The sequence below is a fragment of the Xenopus laevis genome, chromosome 7S (assembly GCF_017654675.1).
Source record: "Xenopus laevis strain J_2021 chromosome 7S, Xenopus_laevis_v10.1, whole genome shotgun sequence".
Classification (NCBI taxonomy): Eukaryota; Metazoa; Chordata; class Amphibia; order Anura; family Pipidae; genus Xenopus; species Xenopus laevis.
This window is the reverse complement of record NC_054384.1, coordinates 24,309,128-24,335,880: the sequence shown is the minus strand read 5'-3', so window position 1 is coordinate 24,335,880 and position 26,753 is coordinate 24,309,128. Positions and strand designations below refer to the sequence as shown.

Genomic DNA, 26,753 nt, shown 5'->3' with positions numbered 1-26,753 from the left:
AGCTAAACATAAGAAGTAGGCTAGAAATGTTATACATTATGTTTTGGGCTTCTGTACCAGCCCAAGGCAACCACAGCCCTTTAGCAGGTAAGATCTGTGTCTCCAAAGTGTCTCCCCATCTTCTTTTCTGCTGATTCACCGCACATGCTCTGTGCTGCTGTCACTTACTGAGCTTAGGGAGCCACTCACAATATACAGTACACATAGAATAGAAATGTCACAATATAAGGCTAATTAGTGATTAATACTGATAATTACTACATGGCAGCACAAAAAACAGTATAAATAGCATCAGAAAATAATATTCATCCCTGTAGTTTATAATACAGACAAACCTCATTTTCTGTTTGATTATTTGCGACGACCCCTCATCTTAGCTTCTCAACAACTGCTCAGAGCCCACTGAGCATGTGAGACACTTTCCAAGATGGTGACCCCCTGGTCCTGGATCATTGCTTCTATTGAGAAGCTGAAACTTTAGGCTGGTGCAATAAACTCATTATATAAAATATGGCATTTTTGACTGTATTAAGTTTTAGGGTTCAATTCTCTGTATAAATCAAAGGAACTTCCTTTGAGGCTATTCGAATGGGAATATTTCATATGATTTCTTAAAATCAAATATGGATGAACATTCCCTAATAAATCTAAGGAGAGTTTAAGGGGCCCATTTACTTAGTTCGAGTGAAGGAATAGAATAAAAAAAAACTTCGAATTTCGAATGTTTTTTTTTGGCTACTTCGACCACCGAATTGGCTACTTCGACCTTCGACTTCGAATCGAACGATTCGAACTAAAAATCGTTCGACTATTCGACCATTCGATAGTCAAGTACTGTCTCTTTAAAAAAAAACTTCGACCCCCTAGTTCGCCACCTGAAACCTACCGAAGTCAATGTTAGCCTATGGGGAAGGTCCCCATTGGCTTAGCAAGCTTTTTTTGGTCGAAGAAAAATCGTTCGATCGACGGATTAAAATCCTTTGAATCGAAGGATTTAATTTTTCGTTTGTTCGATCGAGCGAATTGCGGTAAATCCTTCGATAGTTGAAGGATTTCCATTCGGCAGTCGAATATCGAGGGTTAATTAACCCTCGATATTCGACCATAAGTAAATTTGCCCCTAACTGTTCATTTCCTTTTTTGAACAGTAAAGTAAGTCAATCAATAAAGACTATTGGTAATAAATATTGGCCCATTTCTTTTACCTGGTGAGTTCATTATAGTTATCGCAGATACCCAGAGCCACTTTTCCCACCCCATTAATCTGTGGTTGATTTCCTTCTGGTTCTTGTTGCTTTTATCTACTATATAGAGGAATTGTTATGAGAATAAACATGTGATTATTTTAATTGTCAAACTAAGTATGTGATCTGTTGCATAGAATGTCTGTGCGGAATGAAATATGTTGGTACGACAGGGGTCCATAAGCAGGTCCGTATTTTGACAGATGTAAAATGACATCTTATGACATTCACATATTTCACTTCTGCTTGCTAGAACATTTATAATGTTAGTATTTTATTGGTTGTGATGTGTGCTCCTTTGATTGAGTTCTGTTAAGATTCCTTTTCTCCACTTTCTCTGTTTCTGAGGGAATGTGGAAGGGTTTTTCCAACACTTAAGTCACAAGACACCAACATGCTCCAAGGTTCATTTTCCTATGGTAAAAAGTAGAGGGTTTCCTGTAGAAAATCTAAAGATATTTAAAGGGCGGTTCGCCTTTAAATTAACTTTTAGTATGATAGAATGATATTCTGATACAATTTGCAATTGGGTTTCATTTTTTATGTGTTATTTAGCTTTTTATTCAGCAGTTCTCTAGTCTGCAATCTGGTTGCTAGGCTACCCTAGCAACCATGCATTGATTTGAATAAGAGACTGGAAAATGAGTAGGAGAGGGCCTGAATAGAAAGATGAGTAATACAAAGTAGCAATAATGATAAATGTTTAGGCTTACAGCATTTGTTTTTTAGATGGGGTCAGTGACCTCTATTTGAAAGCTGGAAAGATTCAGAAGATGGCAAACAATTTAAGCTATATTTATTTATATGTTTATAATTAAAGTATAAAAAAGAAAAAAATTTAGGCCAGTTGAAAAGTTGCTTAGAATTAGCTATTTTATAAAACGTTAAAAGTAAATCAAAGGTGAACCACCCCTTTAATATAGAGACTTTTTTTTTTTTTCTACTAATATTCTGCTTTGTATATATTCAGAATTTCCACAATTAAAAACCAAGTGACTGATCTGAAAAGCTGAGAAGACACTGCTGCTTCTTTGAGCATGTTGTGACATGCAGGAATTTGTATGGCTTGTTACTGTGCACATAGGGTTGTTTTGTGGCCAGAAATGCACATTTTATGGTCAGAATCCACTTATTTTGCAATCCTATTCTTGTTCTGTTACTACACACATGGGGAAGTATGCTCTATTTCTCATCTCTCAGCTTTTACCATAATGCTAACCATTACTCTGAGCATGGATCCCTCGAGATGCAATTAAGTAATTTGACCCCAAAATATCACCTCTTCCCAGGCCAGCATGGAGGGGTAAATCACACGTGCTGGCACTGGCCATGTGCATAATTACATTTTTTTCTTCAGTAATTTTATGGAAACATAAGTGAACTAAATACATTGGGATCTTGACTATGATTACTACTCGAAAAAAAGAAAAACATTGTGCGAGATTAGTAGTAGGAGTGCAAACCAAGGTAAAGAATAAAGCCTTATTTTTTTACTTTTCTAGGATTTGGTCGAAAAGATGTGGTAGAACATCTTCTGCAGAGTGGTGCCAACGTCCATGCTCGTGATGATGGTGGGCTTATTCCAATCCATAATGCATGTTCATTTGGCCATGCTGAAGTGGTGAGTCTTCTGCTGAGGCACGGTGCTGATCCAAATGCCCGGGACAATTGGAACTATACCCCTCTCCATGAAGCAGCCATCAAGGGCAAAATTGATGTTTGCATAGGTATGTGCCAAAAGAGAAACTTGTACTGAATTTCTTAAACACCATTTTCATTATCTTCTCATTTTAAAAAGTTCTACCATAAAACATGGCAGAAACATTTACTGAATACTAGAACTAGGAAGGTGTTTATATGATTATTAATATATTGGCTTGTCAAATCAGGTGTATTATAAGAATGTGTATATGCATTTTCAATTTCAGTAAGGGCTTACAAAAGCAGTCTGTGTGTGCATCATATATAGTGGGGGCCGAGCTGGCCCTATTGGTACAGATATGGGATCCGTTATCCTGAAACCCATTATCCAGAAAGTTCTGTATTGCTGAAAGACTCCATTTTATCGAAATACAGGTATGGGACCTATTATCCAGAATGTTTGGGACCTGGGTTTTTCCAGATAACGGATCTTTCTGTAATTTGGTCTATACACCTGAAGTCTACTAGAAAATCGTGTAAACGATAAATAAACCCAATAAGCTGGTTTTGCTTTCAATAAGGAGTAATTATATCTTAGATTGGATCAAGTAAAAGGTACTGTTTTATTATTACAGAGAAAAAGGAAATGATTTTTAAAAATCCAGATTATTTGGATATAATGGAGTCTATGGGAGACAGACTTTCCGTAATTTGCAGCTTTCTGGATAACAGGTTTCTGGATAACGGATCCCATACCTGTAATATCAATTTTTAAAAATGATTTCCTTTTTCTTTGTAATAATAAAACAGTACATTGTACTTGATCCAATCTAAGATTTTATTAATCCTCATTGGAAGCAAAACAAGGTTATTGGGTTTATTTAATGTTTCCATGATTTTCTAGTAGGCTTAAGGTGGCCATAGATGCACGGATAATATCGTACAAAACTAATTTTCGTATGATATTCGGTGCGTGTACGGTGGGGAAAAAAGCCGACCGATATCTGTAGAAGACTTGGATACTGGTTGGCTCGTCAATCGGGCTGGATGGAAAATTTTGATTGGGTGCCTTTCAATCGCCATTGTTAGTGCTGAATAGTCAGATACTGGTAGAATTCTATTGTTTCTACCTGTATGTCTGACAATTCATCTACACACGTGTGTTGAAACGAACGATCTTTCTTGGAAAGATCGTAATTGTTACGTCTATGGCCACCTTTAGGGGTGTATTTATTTTGATGTGTAAAAAAAACATGAGGATAATACACCACACATTGCCAGGCTTCGCAGTGTAAAAATGGTGTAAAAAAAACGGGGTAATATTTTTTCTCGTTTTTTTCTTAGAGTGACTTCTGTCAGAAGCAGTGTAAAATAGCGGTGGCAAATCTGGCATTTGCATGGTGTAAAAGGACACGCACCATGTTGTTTTTTTTTTTTGTTTTTTTTTTTTTACACCAGTTTTTCTGCGAGTTTTGTTTTACACAGCATAATAAATGTGCCCCTTAAGTTATGAAGACCCAAATTACCTAAAGATCCGTTATCCGGAAAACCGCAGGTACCGAGCATTCTGGATAACGGGTCCCATAGCTGTATTATGAAAGCCCTACCTGCCTCTGATCAGAAGTTGTCCTTGATTACATTCTTGCATGGAAGCTGCAAACAGGAGCAAGTTACCCAAGGTTTTTTCCTGCTTGAGAGAGAGGGTATCATTTCCACACACGTTTTGTGTTTGAAAAGATGGCTTCAGACTTCAGTGCCTTTCCCAGATGGCTAATATCTCCCAGTGCTTTACACTTGGTTTTCAGGATCACAGCTGCTGCATGTGCAGAGAAGAGGTTGTTTGAAGACAAAGTTTGACGTTGCCTTTTGTCTAATAGAGCCTCAAATTACTCCCAAATATTTAACTATTCTACTGTGTTTCCTCTTATGTTAAGGGGATCTGCTATTTTGCTTGTCTCTACTGAAGCTGGAATTGTATGACTTCATTTAATTATTCTTTGTTGTAATGTAATAGTTCATTGACTTTTCAGTATCTAGCACCTAAGCTACAAAATACGTGAAAGGTAATGGATATGATTAACTTTCACTCATGATATAACAAGTTATTTTAGTCAACCTCTATCTTAACAAAATCCACATTAAGCATGCCTGATTCATACGGGTATTTATTTTTTAATACACCACAGTTTAGGATGTTGTCTTTGTCATAGATTGTAATTGTTTTATTTTGTTTAAAGGGGTTGTTCACCTTCAAACACCTTTTCAGAGGGATATTCTGAGACAATTTGCAGTTTGTTTTCATTTTTTAATATTTGTGGTTTCTGAGTTATTTAGCTTTCTATCCAGCAGCAGTTTGTAATTGATCAGTTTGGTTGCTAGGGTCCAAATTACCCTAGCAACCATGGGCTGATATGAATAAGACACTGGAATATGAATAGGAGAGGCATTAATAGAAAGATGAGTAATACAAAGTATCAGTAACAATAAATGAATACATTTAGTTGGTACATTTGTTCCCTTTGTCCCTGCTGAGCATAATCCCCGAGCTTCATTAGAGGCAGCTGTTAGAATTGATACAATAGTTGCCAATATTCCAAAGATACTGCTGAGAAATGTATCAACTTATGTAGCCACTAAATGCATCAAATTGTTGCTGTTCAGAATCTGCTCCTGGATCACAGAGCCGCCAAGACTGAAACCAGAGACAGGAACATTAAGGGGGTTATTTACTAAGCTCCGAAATCCGAAAAATTAGTCTTTTTTTATAAAATCGGACTTTAAAAAAAAAAATCACACATTTTTCGGAATTAAAAAACTTTACAAAAAAAAAAAAAAATCGGCCTAAAAAACCCGAATATAAAAACACGGCATCTCAAACCTGTCGTGGTTGCATAAAAGTTAATGGGAATAGTCCCATTGATTTTTGGTTGTGACTTGGGTTTCGGGCAATTTCACGATGTTTTCGGAGCTTTTGGGTGAAACCTACGAAAAATTCTGAGATTTCATGGAAAATTCACGAAAAATCGTGAAAATCCGAGCTTTTCCCACAAAACAAATTTTCGGGAAAATTTAATAATAAATAAGCGTTAAAAACCCGAGCGGGTTAGAGCGGAGATTGTAGTAGCCGATACTGAGATAAATTCGGACATTGATAAATAACCCCCTAAACTTTACAAATTTAGAAAAACAATAAATAAAAAAAATAGAAAGCAATTGGGGGAAAAAAAGTCTTTCAGATGAACAATCTAAAAACTCAACTGAAAAAAAGTTTTGGAAGGTGAACAACCCCTTTTACATACAATGAAACTTGAACAGGGGTCTCCAATAGGTAAAGTTATTACTCGCCAAATTAGGGAAGTGGCCCAGGTGCACCGCCCTGAGCCCTCCGCATAGACGACTAATCTCCCCAAATCTGACTGTGTTTCTGCCCTTAGGTGCCATATTGGTAAGTAGATTGGAGGATAGTGGGAGCCATATTAATATTCCCAAATACAAAAGTGAATGAAATATATACCTTTGTTAGATCAAAATAAACATAGTATTTACAAAAAAAACAATAATAAATTAATTATTAGTCTTGTCACAGAAAATGGTGATCTTGTTGGATCGAGAAATATAAATTACTTCAAACATCCAACATACTTAATACATGATATGATTCTGAAAGCTCATTGTACATCCCATATAAATTTTGGTGATGTTAATAAATACACAAAATAAGAAGGTTACTTATTCAACTTACATCTTGTAATACATATGTAATACTTTGCATGCCTAGTTGCCTTGTATTTTGCCACCTTGGTTAAAGGAACACCTTTGAGGGATCTAACAAGGGCCTGATTCGTGTGTTATGTTATGAATACTCCTTTATTGGGCTCAACTGTGCTCATGTTTGTTTAGAAATAGTGACGGGGTAGGATGGCAGGCATGCCTGCTTGAAATATCTACGGTAACTGAAATATCAGATAAGGACAGTTTATGATAAACACACACATATTCAGGTAAGTGTATACAATCACTTGGAGGTGCCTAACATTTGGCACCACCAAGTGGAAGAAAACTTTCATTCTCCTTTAATAGTCTGGGTAGATTCCATTGAAGAGCATAATTTCAGATTTAGAAAAGTGCTGGCGAGAGCAAGAAAATACAATTTAAAATGTAATATGTCCATTGGTTTCCGTACAAACAGTTAAATGAAAATACTAGTTTAGGGCTTGGGACAGGTAGTGTTATTTCACTTCTCTTTATCTCGTAGATGGATCTTATTATACAGTTACAGTGCATCAACCTTTTTCATATTAAAATGCACTTCATGTAGTGAGTGCATGCTCCAATCTGCTAAGTAGTGAACCCCAGTAAAATGGTCAAATGAGTTAATAAGGGATAGATATATGTGATATGTGTTGCACATTCCAATAGAATCCTGCATGCCTAAATGTTTGGTTCATATGTTGAATGGTTTGAATAATGCCATGACTCCCTTTCTCTCATTCCCTATAAGGGTAGAGTGGACACTTAATGATATATATATATATACATACACACACATATGTTTCATGTGCCTATACCTTGTCCATTTAATATGAGAGCACCTTTTGTTTGGGTCTGATCAATAACATAATGCTGAATGCAGTGCAGTAACATTTACGTTGGTAATATACTTATTGAATTATTTGCCTGTTCTTAAAGTTCTTTTTCAGCATGGAGCAGACCCCACCATTAGAAATACTGACAGTAGGACAGCATTGGATTTATCAGACCCCTCCGCAAAAGCAGTGCTCACAGGTAAGCGGTGTGTGTTTTACAGTTCTTCAGAAAAAAATTAAACATTGCAGATTAATAGAAAGAAGCAGGCAAATAATTGAACACACACACACACACACACTCATTTGGGAACCCCTCTTAATTCTTTGGAGTTTTGGTTATCATTGACTGAGCTTTTAAAGTAGCAACTTACTTTTAATATATAACATGCCTTATGGAAATAGTAGTATTTCAGCAGTGACATAAAGTTTACATGTTACCTCCATTCTGTGTTTTAAAAAAAATAAACTCGAGAAGCACAGTAGAATTGGTGGCTCTCCCAACTCCCTTTTTATCTTTTGTATATATCTGCATTGATCATCAAGAAGATACCTTTTGTAACTGCCACTTTATCCCGCCAACAATAGATGCCACTTTTATGACAGGGATTGCCTGTATGTGGGTATGATGGCTTAGCATATTTATGCTTGATTTGAATCAAAAATAGCCGTTATTGACGATCTAGGTATGAGACAACTGAACGGTTTTTCCATTTGTTTGTAGGTGAATACAAGAAGGATGAGTTGCTGGAAAGTGCCAGGTATGTATAAAAGGCAGTGTCCTAATAGAGTAGTAGAAAACAAACCTTTATATAAATATTTTGATCATGAAAGCAAAATGTGGGCCTTTTGTGTGACTAAAATACTTTTACACTTAGGTTAATTTGAATAGGGTGGGTACATATATGAACATCTTTATTACAGATGTTGGTGCAAATACTTGAAGTGGCCAATTATTATTACAAATGTCCTATGAAGCAAAATAAAGACACAAGAGATCCTCTAATGCCCTAAACATGAGCCCACCCTAAAACAAATTTGGCATGCCCCTCAAATGGTTGGGAAAATATAATGTTAACACTTTAAAAAATTGTCCCACTTTAAAAAAATTAAAAAACATTAGCGATTTTACAACTTTTATGAGTTTCCGGCATACAGGATATGATGTCACTGACATAAGATTGAGGAGGATGTAGCTTTTATCAGTTCACTTGGTCTAAGCTGGCGAAGGAAACTAGTGAAAGGGGTAACGTTTGGTAAAATTTGCACGAATTTGCGACGTAATGATCGTTCGCCTGAGCGAAAATTCGCCTGGCGATAGGGCGCAAAACTTCGCTAGCGAAGGTCTCTTTCGCAAGCAAATTGTGGTCTCTGCCTGTTAGTAAATTGGCAATGTCCCTGCGGATGAGATTTCTGTTGGATTTTCGCTAGCGACGGCCACTTCACCCTTCAGTAAATCTGCCCTCAAATCTTCACACCTCTAGAACCAAGCACAAAGTTTTGGTCAGGCATTGGTGACAGTTATTACAGGAAAGCAGGTGAGGGAAGGCATGGATTTTTACACTTTGCACCTTTAGCAGTGGAGTCCTTATATCTATTAAAAAAGGGTACTTTTAATTTATAGTGTGCTCAACATACAATAAAAGTAAATAAGAAAATATATACTCCAGCACTCATATTTTTCTGTGAAATTGTTTTTTTATCTCTTAGGAGTGGTAATGAAGAGAAAATGATGGCTTTGTTAACACCATTAAATGTCAACTGTCATGCCAGTGATGGAAGAAAGGTATGTTTCATACTGTTAATCCCAATGTTGTTATTGCTTTAAAGTGTCTATCGCAGCCATGTGTAATTCCTATTTATTTAAAGGGCACCTAATGTCCACAATAAACTCTGGAACAAATTTGTTGTAACATTAAAGGAGAAGGAAAGCTACGGAGGCATTTTATTGCCAATAGATTAGCTGCAATAGTGCAAGCTAGAATGCTATATTTATTCTGTACAATATTTTCCCATACCTGAGTAAAAAGCTCTAGAAACTCTCTGTTTGTTTAGGATAGGAGCTGCAGTATTAACATGGTGTGACATCACTTCCTGCCTGAGTCTCTCCCTGCTCTGGGCTCAGATTACAGTAGAGAAGGGAGGGGTGGGGGAGAGGAGCAAACTGAGCATGCTCTTGCCCAGGGCAATGAAGTTTAAGCTGAAGGCAGGAAGTCTAATACAGAAGCCCATGTGTACACAATAGAAGGAAAGAAATGCAGTGTTTCTTTTGACAGGGGACTCAGAGCAGCACTACTTTGGGGGTTTACTGGTATATTTAGATGGACCTTTCTGATAAGGCTTACTTGGTTTTAACCTTTCCTTCTCCTTTAAGCTGGAGTACAACCTCCAAGAGTTCTTGCAGGCATTATTTTGAAGACTCAACCTTTGTTAATTTTCATTTCTCAAAAAAGAGTATTGGAGAGAAGTTTCAGGGGATGTACTTGGATGGCTCATGACGTTGCCCTTCAATAGACAATAAGTGCAGATAACGGTTATTGAAAGCACTTTGCTTAATGTCAACAAATTCTGACCGTTGTACAGTTCATATGTTTTGCAAACATGCTGTTCTAGTTTTCCCATTCCTTTCTTTTTCCCTTCAGTCTACACCACTGCACTTAGCTGCTGGCTATAATCGTGTCAAAATTGTCCAACTTTTGCTTCAGCATGGGGCCGATGTACACGCAAAGGATAAAGGGTATGGAAACCATTGTTTTATATTAGGAGATGGGCAGTGACACAACTTTGTTGTATTTTAAAACCCTTACATTAGTATATTACACCTGCTATACCTTCCTTTTGTCATTTTTTTCTTTGTTGTTATCTAATATGTATTAAAGAATGTTTCCATTTTTGTTTTTTTGCTTGTGTTTCTGTTAAAATATTTTTTGGCTCAGCTTGCAATTTTAGTTCTGCCTAAGCAGCTGTTTTCTCTCAGGCTGTCTGGCTGGCATATGGATCGTTGTACATTCACTGCTGTTTGTAGCTTTCTGGCCTCATTTTATTTCACTTTTCTGATACTGCCAAATAAATATTATTTGAAATAAGCTCAAATAATGCACAATATTGTAAAGAAGTATTTTTATTGCTAAAACAATGTAGTCTTTCTATCCTGATGGGTGTACGGCCCCGGCTTGTAATCAGCATCCCAATAAAATACAATCATTTGATTTCAGACGAATAACGAATCCTTTAGAATAAATTTGATGAGTGTCTTCCCTTAAAGAGGTGGTTCACCTTTAAGGTAACTTTTAGTATGTTATAGAATGGCCAATACTAAGCATCTTTTTATTTGGTTTTCATTATTTATTTTTTATAGTTATTTGCCTTTTTCTTCTGACTCTTTGCAGCTTTTAAATGGGCGTTGCTGACCCCTTCTAAAAAGCAAATGTGTTGTTATTTAGTCAGTCCCCTCTCCTATTCATATTCCAGTCTCTTATTCAAATCAATGCATGGTTGCTAGGGCAATTTACACACTAGCAACCAGATTGCTTAAAATACAGATTGAAGAGTTGCTGAATAAACGGCTAAATAACTCAAACTTTGAATAATAAAAGATGAAAACCAATTGCAAGTTGTCTCAGAATATAATTCTGTACATCATACTCAAAGTTCTCAAAGGTGAACCACCCCTTTAGGAGACAAATGATCTTGAAAAGTAAAGGTGCCCATAGACAAATCCGCCAAATATATAAATATATATATATATATATATATATATATATATATATATATATATATATATATATATATATATATATATATATATATATATATATATATATATCTCAACAAATCAACAAATGGTCTGCACGCATAGGTCTTGAATGAAAGAAAATAAGTGTAGTTCATTGAACGTGTGTGTGTGTATATATATATATATATATATATATATATATATATATATATATATATATATATATATATATATATATATATATATATATATATATATATATATATATATATATATATATATATATATATATATATATATATATATGAAAGCTTCTGCCACTCACAGGGTTTATGTAACAAAAAACGTTTTATTTAGCCTCAACGTTTTGATCCCCCACAGGGATCTTCGTCAGGAGAAGTATACAGACAAACCAACAGACCCACCCTGTTTTGTCTGTATACTGCTCCTGACAAAGACTGTCTCCAATGTGGCTACAGTACAAATGTTCTATTCCCCCAGGGATTCATATATTTATTTTATTCTTACTGGGTCAGGGCTCATATGTTTGAAACAAATGCAGTATTTGCTCCTGGCACATGTAGCATGTGTTTGTGCTTTCTGTTTTGTTGTTGCTAAGTAACCCTGCATATACCATGTAATAATAAATATATAGGTCATGATTATGTTTATGTTTTATTTGTCATTGCAGAGATTTGGTGCCACTTCACAATGCCTGTTCCTATGGTCATTATGAGGTTACCGAACTTCTTGTAAAGGTTTGTGTTTTATATGTTTTTAAATATATAGCGGCAGATTTACTGCATATGGATAAATTAGATGTTGATTGGAACAGATGAGAATTCATGCATACATGTAATTTATAATGTATTTTGTAACCTTATTGTGTGATAAAGCAGTCAGAATTGGCTAACCTCTGTCAAAACACTGATCTTTCTCTTAGCATGGTGCATCTGTGAATGCAATGGATCTGTGGCAATTCACTTCCCTGCACGAGGCGGCCTCTAAGAATCGGGTTGAGGTGTGCTCTCTCTTACTGAGCTATGGGGCTGATCCCACTATGCTAAACTGCCACAATAAAAGTGCTATTGATTTGGCACCAACTCCTCAGCTAAAAGAGAGATTATCATGTGAGTACTGTCTTTTGAAAACTGTGATATAGGATTTATTATTCAGAAACCAAATATCCATTATATGGCAAAAACTACCACTGTCATTCCTTGCTATGTATATTATAACTATATTTTATGGTTTCTCATTCATCAAGGCGATCAGACTTGCTCTTCTTGAAATTCCATATCTCCCAGCATTTCCTCAAAATACATAGACAGCTATATTCTGTCAGAAATAGTCACATTGTATCCAGTAAAAGAGAGTGCTCCCCATTTTGCAGTGCCCAAGTATGAACAAAGTAGCATGTAGAGGTACCTCACAGGAGATGCTGCAGCTTCATTGGAATGGGATAGGACATGTCCTGGAAGCCTAGAACTTACTTTCTGGCTTTCTTTCGGTCTACATTCAGCAATTGGGGGTTACAAGGAGAAGGAACATTAGTTTCAGCTAGTTTCTAAGGTGATAAGATGTTTAGAAAGGCATTGGTGGTCTGCTTTTTGTTTTGTTTTTATACTGCATTGGAAATAATTAGGAAGGAATGATGGGGAGGTGTAGTTGTACTGCATCTTACTTAACCTGTTAAAAAAAAAATATGACTATGAAGGTATAAAGGTCCCAAGAGGTTGTTGCAGATAACATATAGCCACACGCTTTATTTTACTAAAGCTCTAAAAGGGCTCATATACTCACAAATCCTTGCAACAGTGTAGAAATAATCCAAAACACAAAACAGTGTAGAAATAATGTCAGTACTGTCAAGCCATTGACGACACAATGATACCATGTGGAGTCAGACAGCTTGGAAGTTTCACCTTCTAGGGTTTTTCATGCCTCATGTAGTCCATGGATCAGTGAGAAAATATAGCCCAATTCCCTCTTCAGTACTGCATCTTTTCACTTACCTAGGGGAGAGCTGCTCCCTATCTCTCCTACTTGGAGCAAAGGCTGCTCTTGCTAGATAGATCTATCTATATCACCTTCCTAAAAAAGTGTTATAACATAACACTTTACTGGACCTTGTTGATCCCAGGTTTCCTGGAACCCATCCAGCTGGGTCGGCAACTGAAGGCCAAAGAGGAAGGACCAAACCATTACCTAATACTATAAAAAGTGTGGCAGAAAGTGATCTTAAGCCTATGTGCCAAAGTCATAGCTATGCTAATAAGCAAAACTAGATACTTGTGCTTTCTCTCAGCAACTAGGGAATGAGGAAGAATTTATAGCCATAGCGGGGTTACTAATTGGTCCCATTGGTCCCTACATATACATCAGAACACATTAGCAGTCATCATAATCTGTTTTGCACATTGCTGCTTAATTTTGCAGATAATGCAAATGTGATATATATATATATATATATATATATATATATATATATATATATATATATATATATATATATATATATATATATATCTATCTGTGTATATGTATGTATGTATATAGTATGTATAGGTGTTTATCAGGACTCCAATCTAGAACGTATATGCTGGGTGCTTGATCTAAAAAGTATACTTGTCAAGGAGATCCTCACACCAGTTTCTCTTTTTAGTGTATATTTATTCCACTGTGCATTCTAACGTTTCAATTCCACTGTGCATTCCAACATTTCGATCCACATTGGGATCTTTATCAAGGATTCTGTGCAAGTGATACAAACAGGTTTAAATACTTAACATTCAAAAATGTCACAGTATCACTTTTTTTGAATGTTAAGTATTTAAACCTGTTTGTATATATAATGTGACACAGGCTTGACAACTGTTCTGTTGTCACCAGAGGAAAAAAAATATTACGTCAGTATTTCCTTATAGCTCAAATTGACTTTATAATTAATACAAACCAATTGTGTTGTTGTTTGCCCCTTTTTTTAATATTCAGATGAATTCAAAGGCCATTCATTGCTGCAGGCTGCCAGAGAAGCAGATCTAACACGCATTAAAAAGCATCTCTCCTTGGAGATTGTGAATTTCAAGCATCCCCAGACTCATGACACTGCTTTGGTGAGGAACAATGGTTTTTATGTTCATGTCACGTGCTTATATGCTGCATATTCTTGAGCATGTGCATGCCTGGTTTTATAACTGGAAATCTTTGCCCGTTGTGTTATTGCTTGCTTTGATAAGTACAGGGCATCTATGACTGATGGTCATTGTATTGAACACACAGATATTTGACATAAGCTAGGTTTCTACTCTTGTTGCATTCATGTCCACTTACATGATCTCCCCCTCCCTTCTTTACATTGTTCCAGTTATCTGGCATCTTTAATTCTATTTGGTAACAACTGAAGTAAAAACTGAAGCAGGAGATGTTGTTGTGGGGTAAATACCGAGGAGAGGAGCCCTAAATATTTTTTGCCCATCTACTGCTTGTGTGAGCCACAGAAACATTAACAGGGCCCAGCTAGCCTGTAGAACTGATAGCAATGTTGCTGAAGAAAATTTTTCAGTGATCTGGGGTTTTTCCCCTGTTCTTCCAACTATGCATAGGTCATGTGTCTGCCCTTTCTTCCAGCTATGCAATTCACTAGGGAAAATGTCTGTCATCCGCGTTCTCATGAAAATGAGTTATTGCTAAAATATTTAAGCTCCTTAAAAGTCCTGTAGAATTTTTAAAGTATTTTATATTCCTACAAGTACATTTATTTTTGTTCTTTGATTAGTTAGGAGTTTGCATTCCAAATTGCATTATAATTATGCATATAATAAAGGCTGAACAAATATGAGCATTTTGAAAGGCAGACATATTGGCCAAGTGCAGTTGTCCATATCAACCAATCTACTAGTTCGGAAATGAAGACGATGAAAGTCTTACTGGTTACTGTTGGCAACTGCACTAGTGCAGAGTAGCACCAATCCTAGTAAATCAGCGCTAAAAGTTTAGACCAGAAAAAACACAAAGCTTAATTAGTTGTTTAAGAATTCCGATGTATCTTTGTAGATTTTTGTAGAAGTGAAAATGTTGGTCATCTGTAGATTTTATATGGTCTTCAATTTCTAGCACTGTGCTGCTTCATCGCCCTATCCAAAGAGGAAGCAAGTATGTGAACTTCTCTTTAGGAAAGGAGCAAATGTCAATGAGAAGACCAAAGAGTAAGTCTAAATTCTTTCAGCATCACCCTCAGAGATCTGTAATTTGTTGTTATACTTTAATTAATTTATTTCTTTTTGCTCTATAAAGCTTTTTGACACCTCTCCATATCGCTTCGGACAAGGCTCATAATGATATTGTAGAGTTGTTGATTAAACACGAAGCCAAGGTATGATTTTATCTTTTATTTCCTGCTTCTTTAAGTTCTTGAATCATGGAATCACTGTAAAGGCTATTTTACTTTTATTTCCACATCTCTTGGAGTCGCACATTGCTATTTTTAGTTCAGATGAGAATGTTCTGAAATCTTTCCTTGTTTAGATTCCTGTGTTCCCATGCATATGTAAAATGCCATAAATTCATTTGTAAGAGAACCGCAGCAGTCTGGCTCAAAATTTTTATTCAGCCATTTTCAATGCATTGTAGGATAACTATAGAATAATAGTATTTTTAACCATGAATTTTTTTTTTCACAGTTGATGTTTAGTTCAGTTTACTGGCATGAAAGTTCCTACGTAGGGTTGATGTTGTCTGTGGTAACTTGGTTATTGATCCAAGAAAATGTTTTATTATGTAAAAAGTGTATGCACGTATGAGATCTGTTATCCAGAAAGCTCTGGATTATGGAAAGACCATCTCCCATAGACTCCATTTTATCCAAATAATGCACATTTTCTTTCTGATTTCTCTGTAAAAATAAAACCGTACCTTGTATTTGATACAAACTAAGATATAATTAATCCTTATTGGAAGCAGAACCAGCCTTTTGGGTTTATTTAATGTTTATATGATTTTCTTGTAGACTTATGGTTTGAAAATCCAAATTATGGAAAGATCCGTTATCCGGAAAACCCCAGGTTCCAAGCATTCTGGATAATAGATCCCATACCTGAATCTGTTTTAAAACAGTGCTCAGTGACTCCCATATTTCTTAACTAAAACCGTTTTATATCATGACAGAATTCTATAGCTACAGTATGTACCCAAAAAATATATATTTAAAAAGACCCTGAAAAACATAAATGCGGGATTGAAAGAATTCGGCTCACCATCGACGGACCGTGAAGATAAAATAATTTCCGGATATAATTTGAGTACAAAAAAACAGGGTCCTACTGTATTTATGTAAAGGATAACCTCTCAATTAGGAGAGGGTAAACTAATTTTTTTTTTTGTTTTTTTTTTTGTTTTTTTGTGAATATGGGACCTTTATGGTTTTGCAGGATATGTTTTAACACTGTAGCATATCTAATTTCTGGGTTTATATATTCTTCTGCCAGGTCAATGCATTGGATAACCTAGGTCAGACCAGTCTCCATCGTGCAGCACATTGTGGCCATCTGCAAACCTGCCGACTTCTACTAAACTCAGGGTGTGACCCATCCATTGTATCTTTGCAAGGTTTTACTGCTCTTCAGATGGGAAATGAAAGTGTGCAGCAACTTCTTCAGGGTATATATATTCCATATTCACAATCTCTATAATTTCGACAAAGTTGCTGAGATATCTAAGCTGCCTGAAGTATAATCAGTCTCAAAAGCAACAGACACGTGCAATCAGGAAAATGTATTGAAATGTTGGAAACTACGAGACTTAGTAATGAAATACTTGTGGTTAGACATGTTATGATGGGCTCTAATATTGCCCTTTGGCCCATATTTTCTACGCAAGGTCTGTGTTAAAATTCTCTAGGTGTTTATTATAATCATGACTTCCATGCTATAGAATATTGCACACATAGTAAACCCAGCCCTGGAAAAATTTCTAACAGATTTTCTATTAATTTCCTCTTGTGTAGAAGGATTACCGTTCAGTAACAGTGATGCAGATAGTCAACTACTGGAAGCAGCAAAAGCTGGAGATCTAGACGTTGTAAAGGTGAGTGTCTGTTGGGTGCACCTTGAAATTGTATAGTATGGATATGATGTTGCAGAAAAGGCTGTCCCTTTTTTTGTTTATGCCAAATGATTGGTTTGTCATATGCCTCCTCTTGTGCAGGAACATTTTGCTGTCATAAAAACCTAAGAAATATATTAATGACTATATAAAATAGTTTTTACATTGCTTTGTTTCCTAGCTTCTTTAAATTTGTACAGTTTGCCATACCTAATCTTCTATTATTCTGAGAATGACTGGTCACAACTTAACCTTCTATAGCCCTCCTGTTGTCCGGTATATTAGGGGCATGACCTAACATAATAAGTACATAAAAAGTATAGGTTTACAATCCATTATCTAGAAAACCCGTTATCCAGAAAGCTCCGAATTACATAAAGGCCATCTCCCATAAACTCAATTTTATTCAAATAATCCAAGATTTTTAAAGTGATTCCTTTTTCTCTGTAATAATAAAACAGTACCTTGATCCAAACTAAAATATCATAAATCCTTATTGGAAGCATAAGCAGCTCTTTCATAAGAGTGTATACATCTAATTTTTAGATTACATAAAATACTTTTGATAATGTTCAGCAGTAAAGAGAATAACCACAGTTTTATCATTAGGCATATGACCCCCATCTGCCACTTTTAATATACATGGAGCTTATTCAGGTGGAAGAAAATGGCAGTGCACAGTTTCAAACTTTATAAATAATTGTTAGAATCATTGAGGTGATAGTACCAAATTTTGCCAAAATATTTAAGCAGAAATGCCATATCAAGGCCCCTGATTGGCCTAACCTGCCTATTTGTATACACAGTCTGCTCTTCATTTAAAATAACAAATCTCCCAGCAAATATCCCTTAAAGGAAAAGGAAAGGTTATAAAACGGAGTAAGCCTTATCAGAAAGGTCCACCTAAATATACCAGTAAACCCTCAAAGTAGTGCTGCTCCGAGTCCTCTGTCAAAAGAAACACAACATTTCTTTCCTTTTATTCTCTTTTCCTTCTATTGTGTACACATGGGCTTCTGTATCAGACTTCCTGCCTTCAGCTTTGCTCCTCTCCCCCCCCCCCCCTTCTCTGTTGTAATCTGAGCCCAGAGCTATAAGTGAGCAGGGAGAGACTCAGGCAGGAAGCAATATCACACCAAGCTAATATGGCAGCAGCTATTCTAAACAATGAATGGCAGCTAGAAGCAATATTAGGCTACATTTTGTACCCAAAACAATAAATCTTCAGCATTTGGTCTAAATCATTCTTTAGCTTTGAGTAGCTACTAGTGCTGGCATATGGGTCTCCCTAGGCACCGGGAAAAACAAACAAATATAGGGCAGTAACGTTTTATAAATGACCCCCTTAATTCTGTGCACAGGTTATATTATAGCTTCACCGTGCTAGGTGTAACTCCTTCTTATCCACCACCACAATTATATATAGCCTTTTGGGGAAGAGGGGTTGCTTCTTGCCTCGTGGGCCTTATAGGTGGATACTCACAAACATATAGTTCAAATAGGCGTAAAAAAACTCTTTGTTGTCCCAGCGCGTATCTTTAAAAGCTGTGAAGTAGATGCAGCAGCGAAATAGTGTAATATTGCCTTTAATATATTTAAAAATGTAACATTAAAAATGCACTCACATGGCATCCCGCAATAATAGCATGTATAGCATAACGTCCTAGAGAGGCTTTCTCTCCACGCCTATCCACAGTCGGAAGTCCTGCTGCCAGAGCGCTCGTGGCTTTAGGGTCCCTTGCGGTATGTCGGCGGGTCTCTCTCCTATGGCGTGCTATTCCGTGCTCCGTGCCTTACGCGTTTCGTCTATCACTTCGTCAGAGGCTTGGACGCTGCATCTACTTCCTGTTGCTTTATACCTTCCATTACCTTAGTAACAGTCCATATGATCCGTCTGTCAATCATTACTTGAACTCCCCTCCTCCCCCATGATTCTCCTCCTACTCCACTTGTCTTGTATCAGATCGCTACTTCCTAGCTCCAAAACATTTTACAACAGTCCGATCGTTGACATTGTATCTTTCACAAATATTGACACATTGCTTCCTGCGATAATATCATTATGTCACTTCATTTTTATGACTAACAATTCCTAAACTTCAATGTTAAAAACCATTAATAAGTTTTAAAAAATATATAAAAAGGATTTAAAATTGTAACTGTATAATAAGAACATATAAAAGGTTATGTATCGAAGGGAGATGGATACAAATTTAAAAACATTGTATAACAACTTACAAAAAAGCCCTCAGATTTATATCTACATTCAACCCATTAGGTACTGAGGATTCCATGCTATATATCCACCTACTTTCTGTTCTCAACGTTTTCTTTATCAGATCACCCCCTCTCCAATTCTTTCTTACTTGCTCTATCCCCAAAATTTTAACCCCTGTGGGTTTTGGTTATGTTTCAGTTTGAAATGTTTGGAAACGTTATGAGAAATTACTCCTTTTTCTATATTACGCACATGCTCTCGAATTCGATCCCGCAGGGGTCTGTTGGTCTTTCCAACATATTGTAGCCCACAGGGGCATTCTAGGCAGTAAATAACGTTTTGTGTTGTGCATTTAATACATTGTCTAATTTGATATTCCTCCCCTGTTGTGTTTGACTTAAATGTTTTCCCTTTAACACCATATTTGCATGCTTTACACAGGGCGCACGGGAAGAACCCTTCCCACGTGGTATCAATCTTTTTCTCTCTAGTATTTGTGGTTGGAAGGTACTAGAGAGAAAAAGATTGATACCACGTGGGAAGGGTTCTTCCCGTGCGCCCTGTGTAAAGCATGCAAATATGGTGTTAAAGGGAAAACATTTAAGTCAAACACAACAGGGGAGGAATATCAAATTAGACAATGTATTAAATGCACAACACAAAACGTTATTTACTGCCTAGAATGCCCCTGTGGGCTACAATATGTTGGAAAGACCAACAGACCCCTGCGGGATCGAATTCGAGAGCATGTGCGTAATATAGAAAAAGGAGTAATTTCTCATAACGTTTCCAAACATTTCAAACTGAAACATAACCAAAACCCACAGGGGTTAAAATTTTGGGGGATAGAGCAAGTAAGAAAGAATTGGAGAGGGGGTGATCTGATAAAGAAAACGTTGAGAACAGAAAGTAGGTGGATATATAGCATGGAATCCTCAGTACCTAATGGGTTGAATGTAGATATAAATCTGAGGGCTTTTTTGTAAGTTGTTATACAATGTTTTTAAATTTGTATCCATCTCCCTTCGATACATAACCTTTTATATGTTCTTATTATACAGTTACAATTTTAAATCCTTTTTATATATTTTTTAAAACTTATTAATGGTTTTTAACATTGAAGTTTAGGAATTGTTAGTCATAAAAATGAAGTGACATAATGATATTATCGCAGGAAGCAATGTGTCAATATTTGTGAAAGATACAATGTCAACGATCGGACTGTTGTAAAATGTTTTGGAGCTAGGAAGTAGCGATCTGATACAAGACAAGTGGAGTAGGAGGAGAATCATGGGGGAGGAGGGGAGTTCAAGTAATGATTGACAGACGGATCATATGGACTGTTACTAAGGTAATGGAAGGTATAAAGCAACAGGAAGTAGATGCAGCGTCCAAGCCTCTGACGAAGTGATAGACGAAACGCGTAAGGCACGGAGCACGGAATAGCACGCCATAGGAGAGAGACCCGCCGACATACCGCAAGGGACCCTAAAGCCACGAGCGCTCTGGCAGCAGGACTTCCGACTGTGGATAGGCGTGGAGAGAAAGCCTCTCTAGGACGTTATGCTATACATGCTATTATTGCGGGATGCCATGTGAGTGCATTTTTAATGTTACATTTTTAAATATATTAAAGGCAATATTACACTATTTCGCTGCTGCATCTACTTCACAGCTTTTAAAGATACGCGCTGGGACAACAAAGAGTTTTTTTACGCCTATTTGAACTATATGTTTGTGAGTATCCACCTATAAGGCCCACGAGGCAAGAAGCAACCCCTCTTCCCCAAAAGGCTATATATAATTGTGGTGGTGGATAAGAAGGAGTTACACCTAGCACGGTGAAGCTATAATATAACCTGTGCACAGAATTAAGGGGGTCATTTATAAAACGTTACTGCCCTATATTTGTTTGTTTTTCCCGGTGCCTGTGGCGCTGGCTTCTTTTTTAGGTATTATTTTGTGGACTTGAGGGATACAAGTGAAAGCCGGCAGGGGATTGTGAACACAACCAAACCTAGGACTATAATTTGGACCGATATGGGTCTCCCTAGCAGCGGGCCAACTTTACAGTGTAGGTTAGACTGAGCACTGACTATTTCTTTGTTTCTTGAGCTTTCTCAGGTGTTTGCTTTACTTGAGCAGTCCATTTTAATAGTTTTCATTCCTTGCGCCTCATTTTGGCAGTTCTCTGTATCTTGCTTTCCCAGTGGTAACTGTGCCAACCCAAGCGCCCACCCTCCTCCATTAGTGAATATCCTAAAATATGGCATATTGTATTGCTTTAAACCAAGCTGCATTCAGGAACGCAATACTAGAAGTTAATGCTTTGATTCTTTAAAAATGAAAATTTAATATTAGATTCCTCGTAAGACACTTTCTAAATACAATCAATTAAATATTTTGCATTGTTCTGAAATAATCAAATTTATCTTCACTATTCCGCTCTTAGCACCTGTTTGTCTTCATTCTAAATGAACCCCAATTTTTTATTTATTTATTTTTGGCGTATTATTGGGACACGGCACCAATAAAAAGTTTTTCGACTGAAGATCTGAAAACTGTCGATTATGTCAGTTTATATCCAAGCCCCCTTGGATATATCATCAACACAGGCTCAAGTTCTCTTATTTGTCAATGCGCTGCTTTGCATTGCTATAAGTAATTATCAGAATGAAGCACCGGCATCTATTCCTCTTTATAACCGGTGGCACAAACTGAAAAAACTCTTGGAGGACAAGGATTCATACTTTTGTGTGTCTAAGGGCAGCTTTCTCTTTGCCTGTTAATTATATTTTGTTGTGCGTTTATTGACCTTTTTATTATATACTTCCTTTTATCATGTGCTTCAGCTGTACCTAACAGTTCACAGTTTTTAAAAGAGAGAACAAAAACTTCTGTATTGAATTAGATTGCAGTTGGATTTTTACCAGCTTGTGCCCCCTAGTGTTTACTTTTAATCAAATTCATTTTTGCCTTTCTTCCAGAAACTTTGCACGTCACAGTCCGTTAATTGTAGAGATGTAGAAGGGCGTCAGTCTACGCCCCTCCACTTTGCAGCTGGATATAATCGAGTGGCAGTAGTGGAATATCTGTTGCAGCATGGAGCGGACGTGCACGCAAAGGATAAAGGGTAAACAGGCTCAATGCTCTCCCATTACTCCCCTTCTCAACCATGTATTTTTTTTATTGCAAGCTAAGTAAATGCAGAGGAAGTTTATAAACAGTAGGGGTCCATGAAGGGGCTGCATTTGCAAAATCTCTTAGAAAATGTATGTGTATTAAATGCATATTCATTTTCAAATAACAATAGAAATAAGCTTTGGATCAGGAAACCGTCATGACCCATCTTTCCATATATAAAATTGATCTCGGCTTTAGTATGTGATTTCATGCCTTGTGATACTATTCATATGACTATGACTATGATATTAATTGATAATAGTACTTCGATAATAAGAAAAATTATATATTCCCATACTTTGTATGTATGTACAGTTTTATTTGTATAGTGCTCCTTGATGGCAAAGCACTGTACAGCAGAACAATAAATTAGTTGAAGAAACAGGGGGTCATTACAATAATAAGTTCAAATAAGTATAAAAATACAATACACATAAATATAAAGTAGGGATGCACCGAATCCACTATTTTGATTCGGCTGAACCCCCCGAATCCTTCGCGAAAGATTCGGCCAAATACCAAAACGAATCCTAATTTGCATATGCAAATTAGGGATAGGAAGGGGGAAAACCTTTTTTACTTCAGGATTCGGCCTTTTTTAGCAGAATTCAGCTGAATCCTTCTGCCCGGCCGAACCAATCTAATTTGCAGATGCAAATTAGGGGCGGGGAGGAAAATCACGTAACTTTTTGTCACAAAACAAGGAAGTAGAAAATGTTTTCCCCTTCCCACCCCTATGCATTTGTATGTGCAAATAAGGATTCGGTTCGGCCGAATCTTTTGCGAAGAATTCGGGGGTCGTCTGAACCCAAAATAGTGGATTCAGTGCATCCCTAATATTAAGTGTTGTAGTTTACAGTGGGTGACCAAATAAGTGCAAGTTCCCAGGTTATGCTCCAAGAGGTAATCTTCGAGTTTAGATCTGAAGGCATTGAGGGAGGATTTTCTCTGGAGACATTCAGGAATGGCATTCCAAATATAAGGAGCAGCAAGACAGAAGGGTTTGATGCGGGAAACAGCAGCAGTAGTGAGGGGTGCAACCAAGTGGTTGCTCTGAGAGGAGCGGAGATTTCAGCCAGGAACATATATGACATGTAGTTAGGTGCAGAGGAATGAAGGGCTTTGAAGGTTATGAAGAGGTATTTTGTAAGTTATTCTTTGTTTTATGTGGAGCCATGTTAAGGACTTTAGAAGGGGAGGGGCCTGTACCCTTTTTGACTGTGTTGTTAATATGATCCGAGAAAGAGAGAAGAGGAGTAAAAGATTACCCCCAGACATCGAGCTGAGTTGACAGGGTTAATGAGCTTACCATTAATAGAGCTAGTAAATGGGGGAGTAGGACCAGGTTTAGGTGGAAAGATGATTAGTTCTAGTATTTGTTAGGTTAAATTTGTGAGGTTTACTTTAAGGTTTTTGTTTTTGGGGGGGGTAACATGTCTGTGTGGGATTTACAGTGCAGGTATCCATAATCTAAAACATTCCAAAATATGGCATTGCCATTTAAACATAGTTCTTCATTTCTGTCCAGTTTGCTTTATTCTGTAGTAATAACCTTTCCTTGTACTTGATGTTAACTAAACCATGTTGATGGCAAAACCACTTTCTTGTAGTAGAATTAAGGCATTGTTCTCCATTATGCTAGATAATAGATCCCATACCTATCTATGTTTTTAATAATTACAAGGTACAGACTGGGAACAGAAGATAGGAATGTTATAAATTAAGCGATTGACCACATGGCATTTTTGTTATTTTGCTGAAAAGGAGACTAATTTGTAAATGATTTCCTTCCCAGCGGGTTAGTTGCTTTACACAATGCTTGTTCCTACGGTCACTATGAGGTTACAGAGCTTCTTGTCAAACATGGAGCAGTAATCAACGTTGCAGATTTATGGAAATTCACCCCGTTACACGAAGCTGCAGCAAAAGGCAAATATGAGATTTGTAAACTCCTTTTGCTGGTATGTATATTGTTTTATTCTTTTATGTAAGCGGAATGTCTGTTCTGAATGTTATGAAGTATGTCAACTGCTTTGCACGACTATTTCAGCATAAATATATATCATTTGCTCTGTAGAATCTTACTCCTGATGGTGGTTAAAAGAACCAATCCACGCATTGGCATTACGAGGTTTCTAAATTACAAGTCATTGTAATATTTGATTCTTTTTATATTGTGCCACCTTTTGTTCCACAGCTCTTTACATATAATTTACTTTATTCACATCAGTCCTGCCTTAGTGGAGCTTACAATCTAGGTCCATATCATCTTCCCATACACTATGGTCTGTTTTATCAGAAACCAATTGACCTCCCTTAGGAAATCCTTGCCGACATGAGGGAGAACAAACTCCCTGGGCAGAGAGTGCCCAGGCTGGAATCGAGTCAAGCCCCTAGCACTGCAAAGTATTAGTACTAACTGTTACACCACCATGTTTTAAAGATTCACAACTCTATTCTTCTCTATTCAAGTACCGTAATATCATGGGAGGCAGCGATATCAGCTAGGACCAAACAAAATGTCTTAATCTGGCTAAAATGTAATGATGCACGAGTTCGGGATTCAGCCAGGATTTGGCGTTTTTCAGCAGTATTTGGATTCGGCCAAATCCTTTTGCCGAACCAAACCCTAATTTGCCTATGTAAATTAGTGGCAGGAAGGGAAATCACTTGGAAGTAAAATAATTTTTTTTCCACTTTTTCCTTTCCCGTTACTAATTTGCATATGCAAAAAAGGGTTTGGATTTGGTTAGCTATTCAGTCGAATCTTTCACAAAGGATTCGGAATTCTGCCGAATCCCAAATAGAGGATTGGGTGGATCCCCAGTAAAATGATTACTACATCCAAGCGCAGTGTTTTTCCAGATTGACTAAAAGTCTGTGTATATTGATCAGAAGGTAAAATAAGTTATGATTATGTACTCCATTGTGTTCCACATGCCAGATAATAGATTCTAATCCACACTAACAATGTTTTAAAAAAACTTTGTGGTTGCCATTGCTGCGGTGTGTTATTGAAATCAAAATAACAGCAAGTGCTTATCAAATTGAAACTACTGAAAAGAGTATATTTTTACATTGTAATTTTTTTTTTTTTTTTTTTTGTGATTAACAGCATGGAGCGGATTCAACAAAGAAAAACAGAGATGGAAACACCCCCTTGGACTTGGTGAAAGATGGAGATACTGACATTCAAGATCTTCTCCGAGGAGATGCTGCATTGTTAGATGCTGCTAAGAAAGGCTGTGTATCCCGGGTTAAAAAATTATGTACCCCTGAAAATGTCAATTGTAGAGATACACAGGGAAGACATTCTACACCACTTCATTTAGCAGGTTGGTGTGCTCTGCAGTGGTGTGCAGCGAGTTTATTTTGAGGTAGCTGTTACTTAATATTAATTTAAAGAGATCAAAACCCATTTATCCCTCCGCATTCCCAGACTGCACCAAACATGTAGTACAGTAGGGTTGGTGCCCACAACCTCTAAGCATTTGATGTTCGTTTTCCAGCTCTCTGCTGGCCAGGACCACACACATGAAGCTGATCAGGGTTTGACTTAGCTGACAAGAACCGCTCTGTATTTTATTAAAGGGGACCTGTCACCTTAAGAAATAATTTCAAATCCTATTTTATGATGTTAGTCAAGCAAATAAACTTAACTTAAGGTGGCCATACACCGACAGATCTGCTCGTTTGGCGATGTCGCCAAACGAGCGGATCTCTCTCCGATATGCCCACCTTGAGGTGGGCAATATCGGGCTGATCCGATCGTGGGCCCTAGGGCCCAATGATCAGATCCTAACGAATGGGAACGGGGGTCGGATCGCGGATTTTTAAATGCATTTATAATAGGTATGGATGTTTTTAATAAAACAAAGAATTTGAGTTTCGTGTTCAATTTGAAAAGGACTTATTTTATACAGCTTTTTATGTCTGGGTGACAGGTCCCCTTTAACATGTATAGACCTATGGGGCAGTATTGGGAGTCATTTGTGATGTTCAGGAGGTGGTAGGAAGGTTCCTGAGGTGACTTGCATTATCTTAAT

General features: G+C 37.0%; 1 protein-coding gene across 1 annotated transcript in view; it reads left to right on the top strand.

Annotated features, from left to right (window-relative positions):
- Positions 1-26,753, top strand: part of tnks2.S (tankyrase, TRF1-interacting ankyrin-related ADP-ribose polymerase 2 S homeolog) — a 44,839-nt gene that overhangs the window by 3,107 nt on the left and 14,979 nt on the right. Inside the window, exons 2-16 of the mRNA XM_018227499.2 lie at positions 2,747-2,971; positions 7,575-7,670; positions 8,193-8,229; positions 9,179-9,254; positions 10,111-10,205; positions 11,896-11,962; positions 12,148-12,334; positions 14,199-14,320; positions 15,321-15,412; positions 15,501-15,579; positions 16,691-16,862; positions 17,209-17,288; positions 22,512-22,657; positions 24,503-24,668; positions 25,823-26,042. Of these exons, the coding sequence (XP_018082988.1) occupies positions 2,747-2,971; positions 7,575-7,670; positions 8,193-8,229; positions 9,179-9,254; positions 10,111-10,205; positions 11,896-11,962; positions 12,148-12,334; positions 14,199-14,320; positions 15,321-15,412; positions 15,501-15,579; positions 16,691-16,862; positions 17,209-17,288; positions 22,512-22,657; positions 24,503-24,668; positions 25,823-26,042 (1,860 nt within the window). The remainder of the gene's footprint in view (positions 1-2,746; positions 2,972-7,574; positions 7,671-8,192; positions 8,230-9,178; positions 9,255-10,110; positions 10,206-11,895; positions 11,963-12,147; positions 12,335-14,198; positions 14,321-15,320; positions 15,413-15,500; positions 15,580-16,690; positions 16,863-17,208; positions 17,289-22,511; positions 22,658-24,502; positions 24,669-25,822; positions 26,043-26,753) is intronic.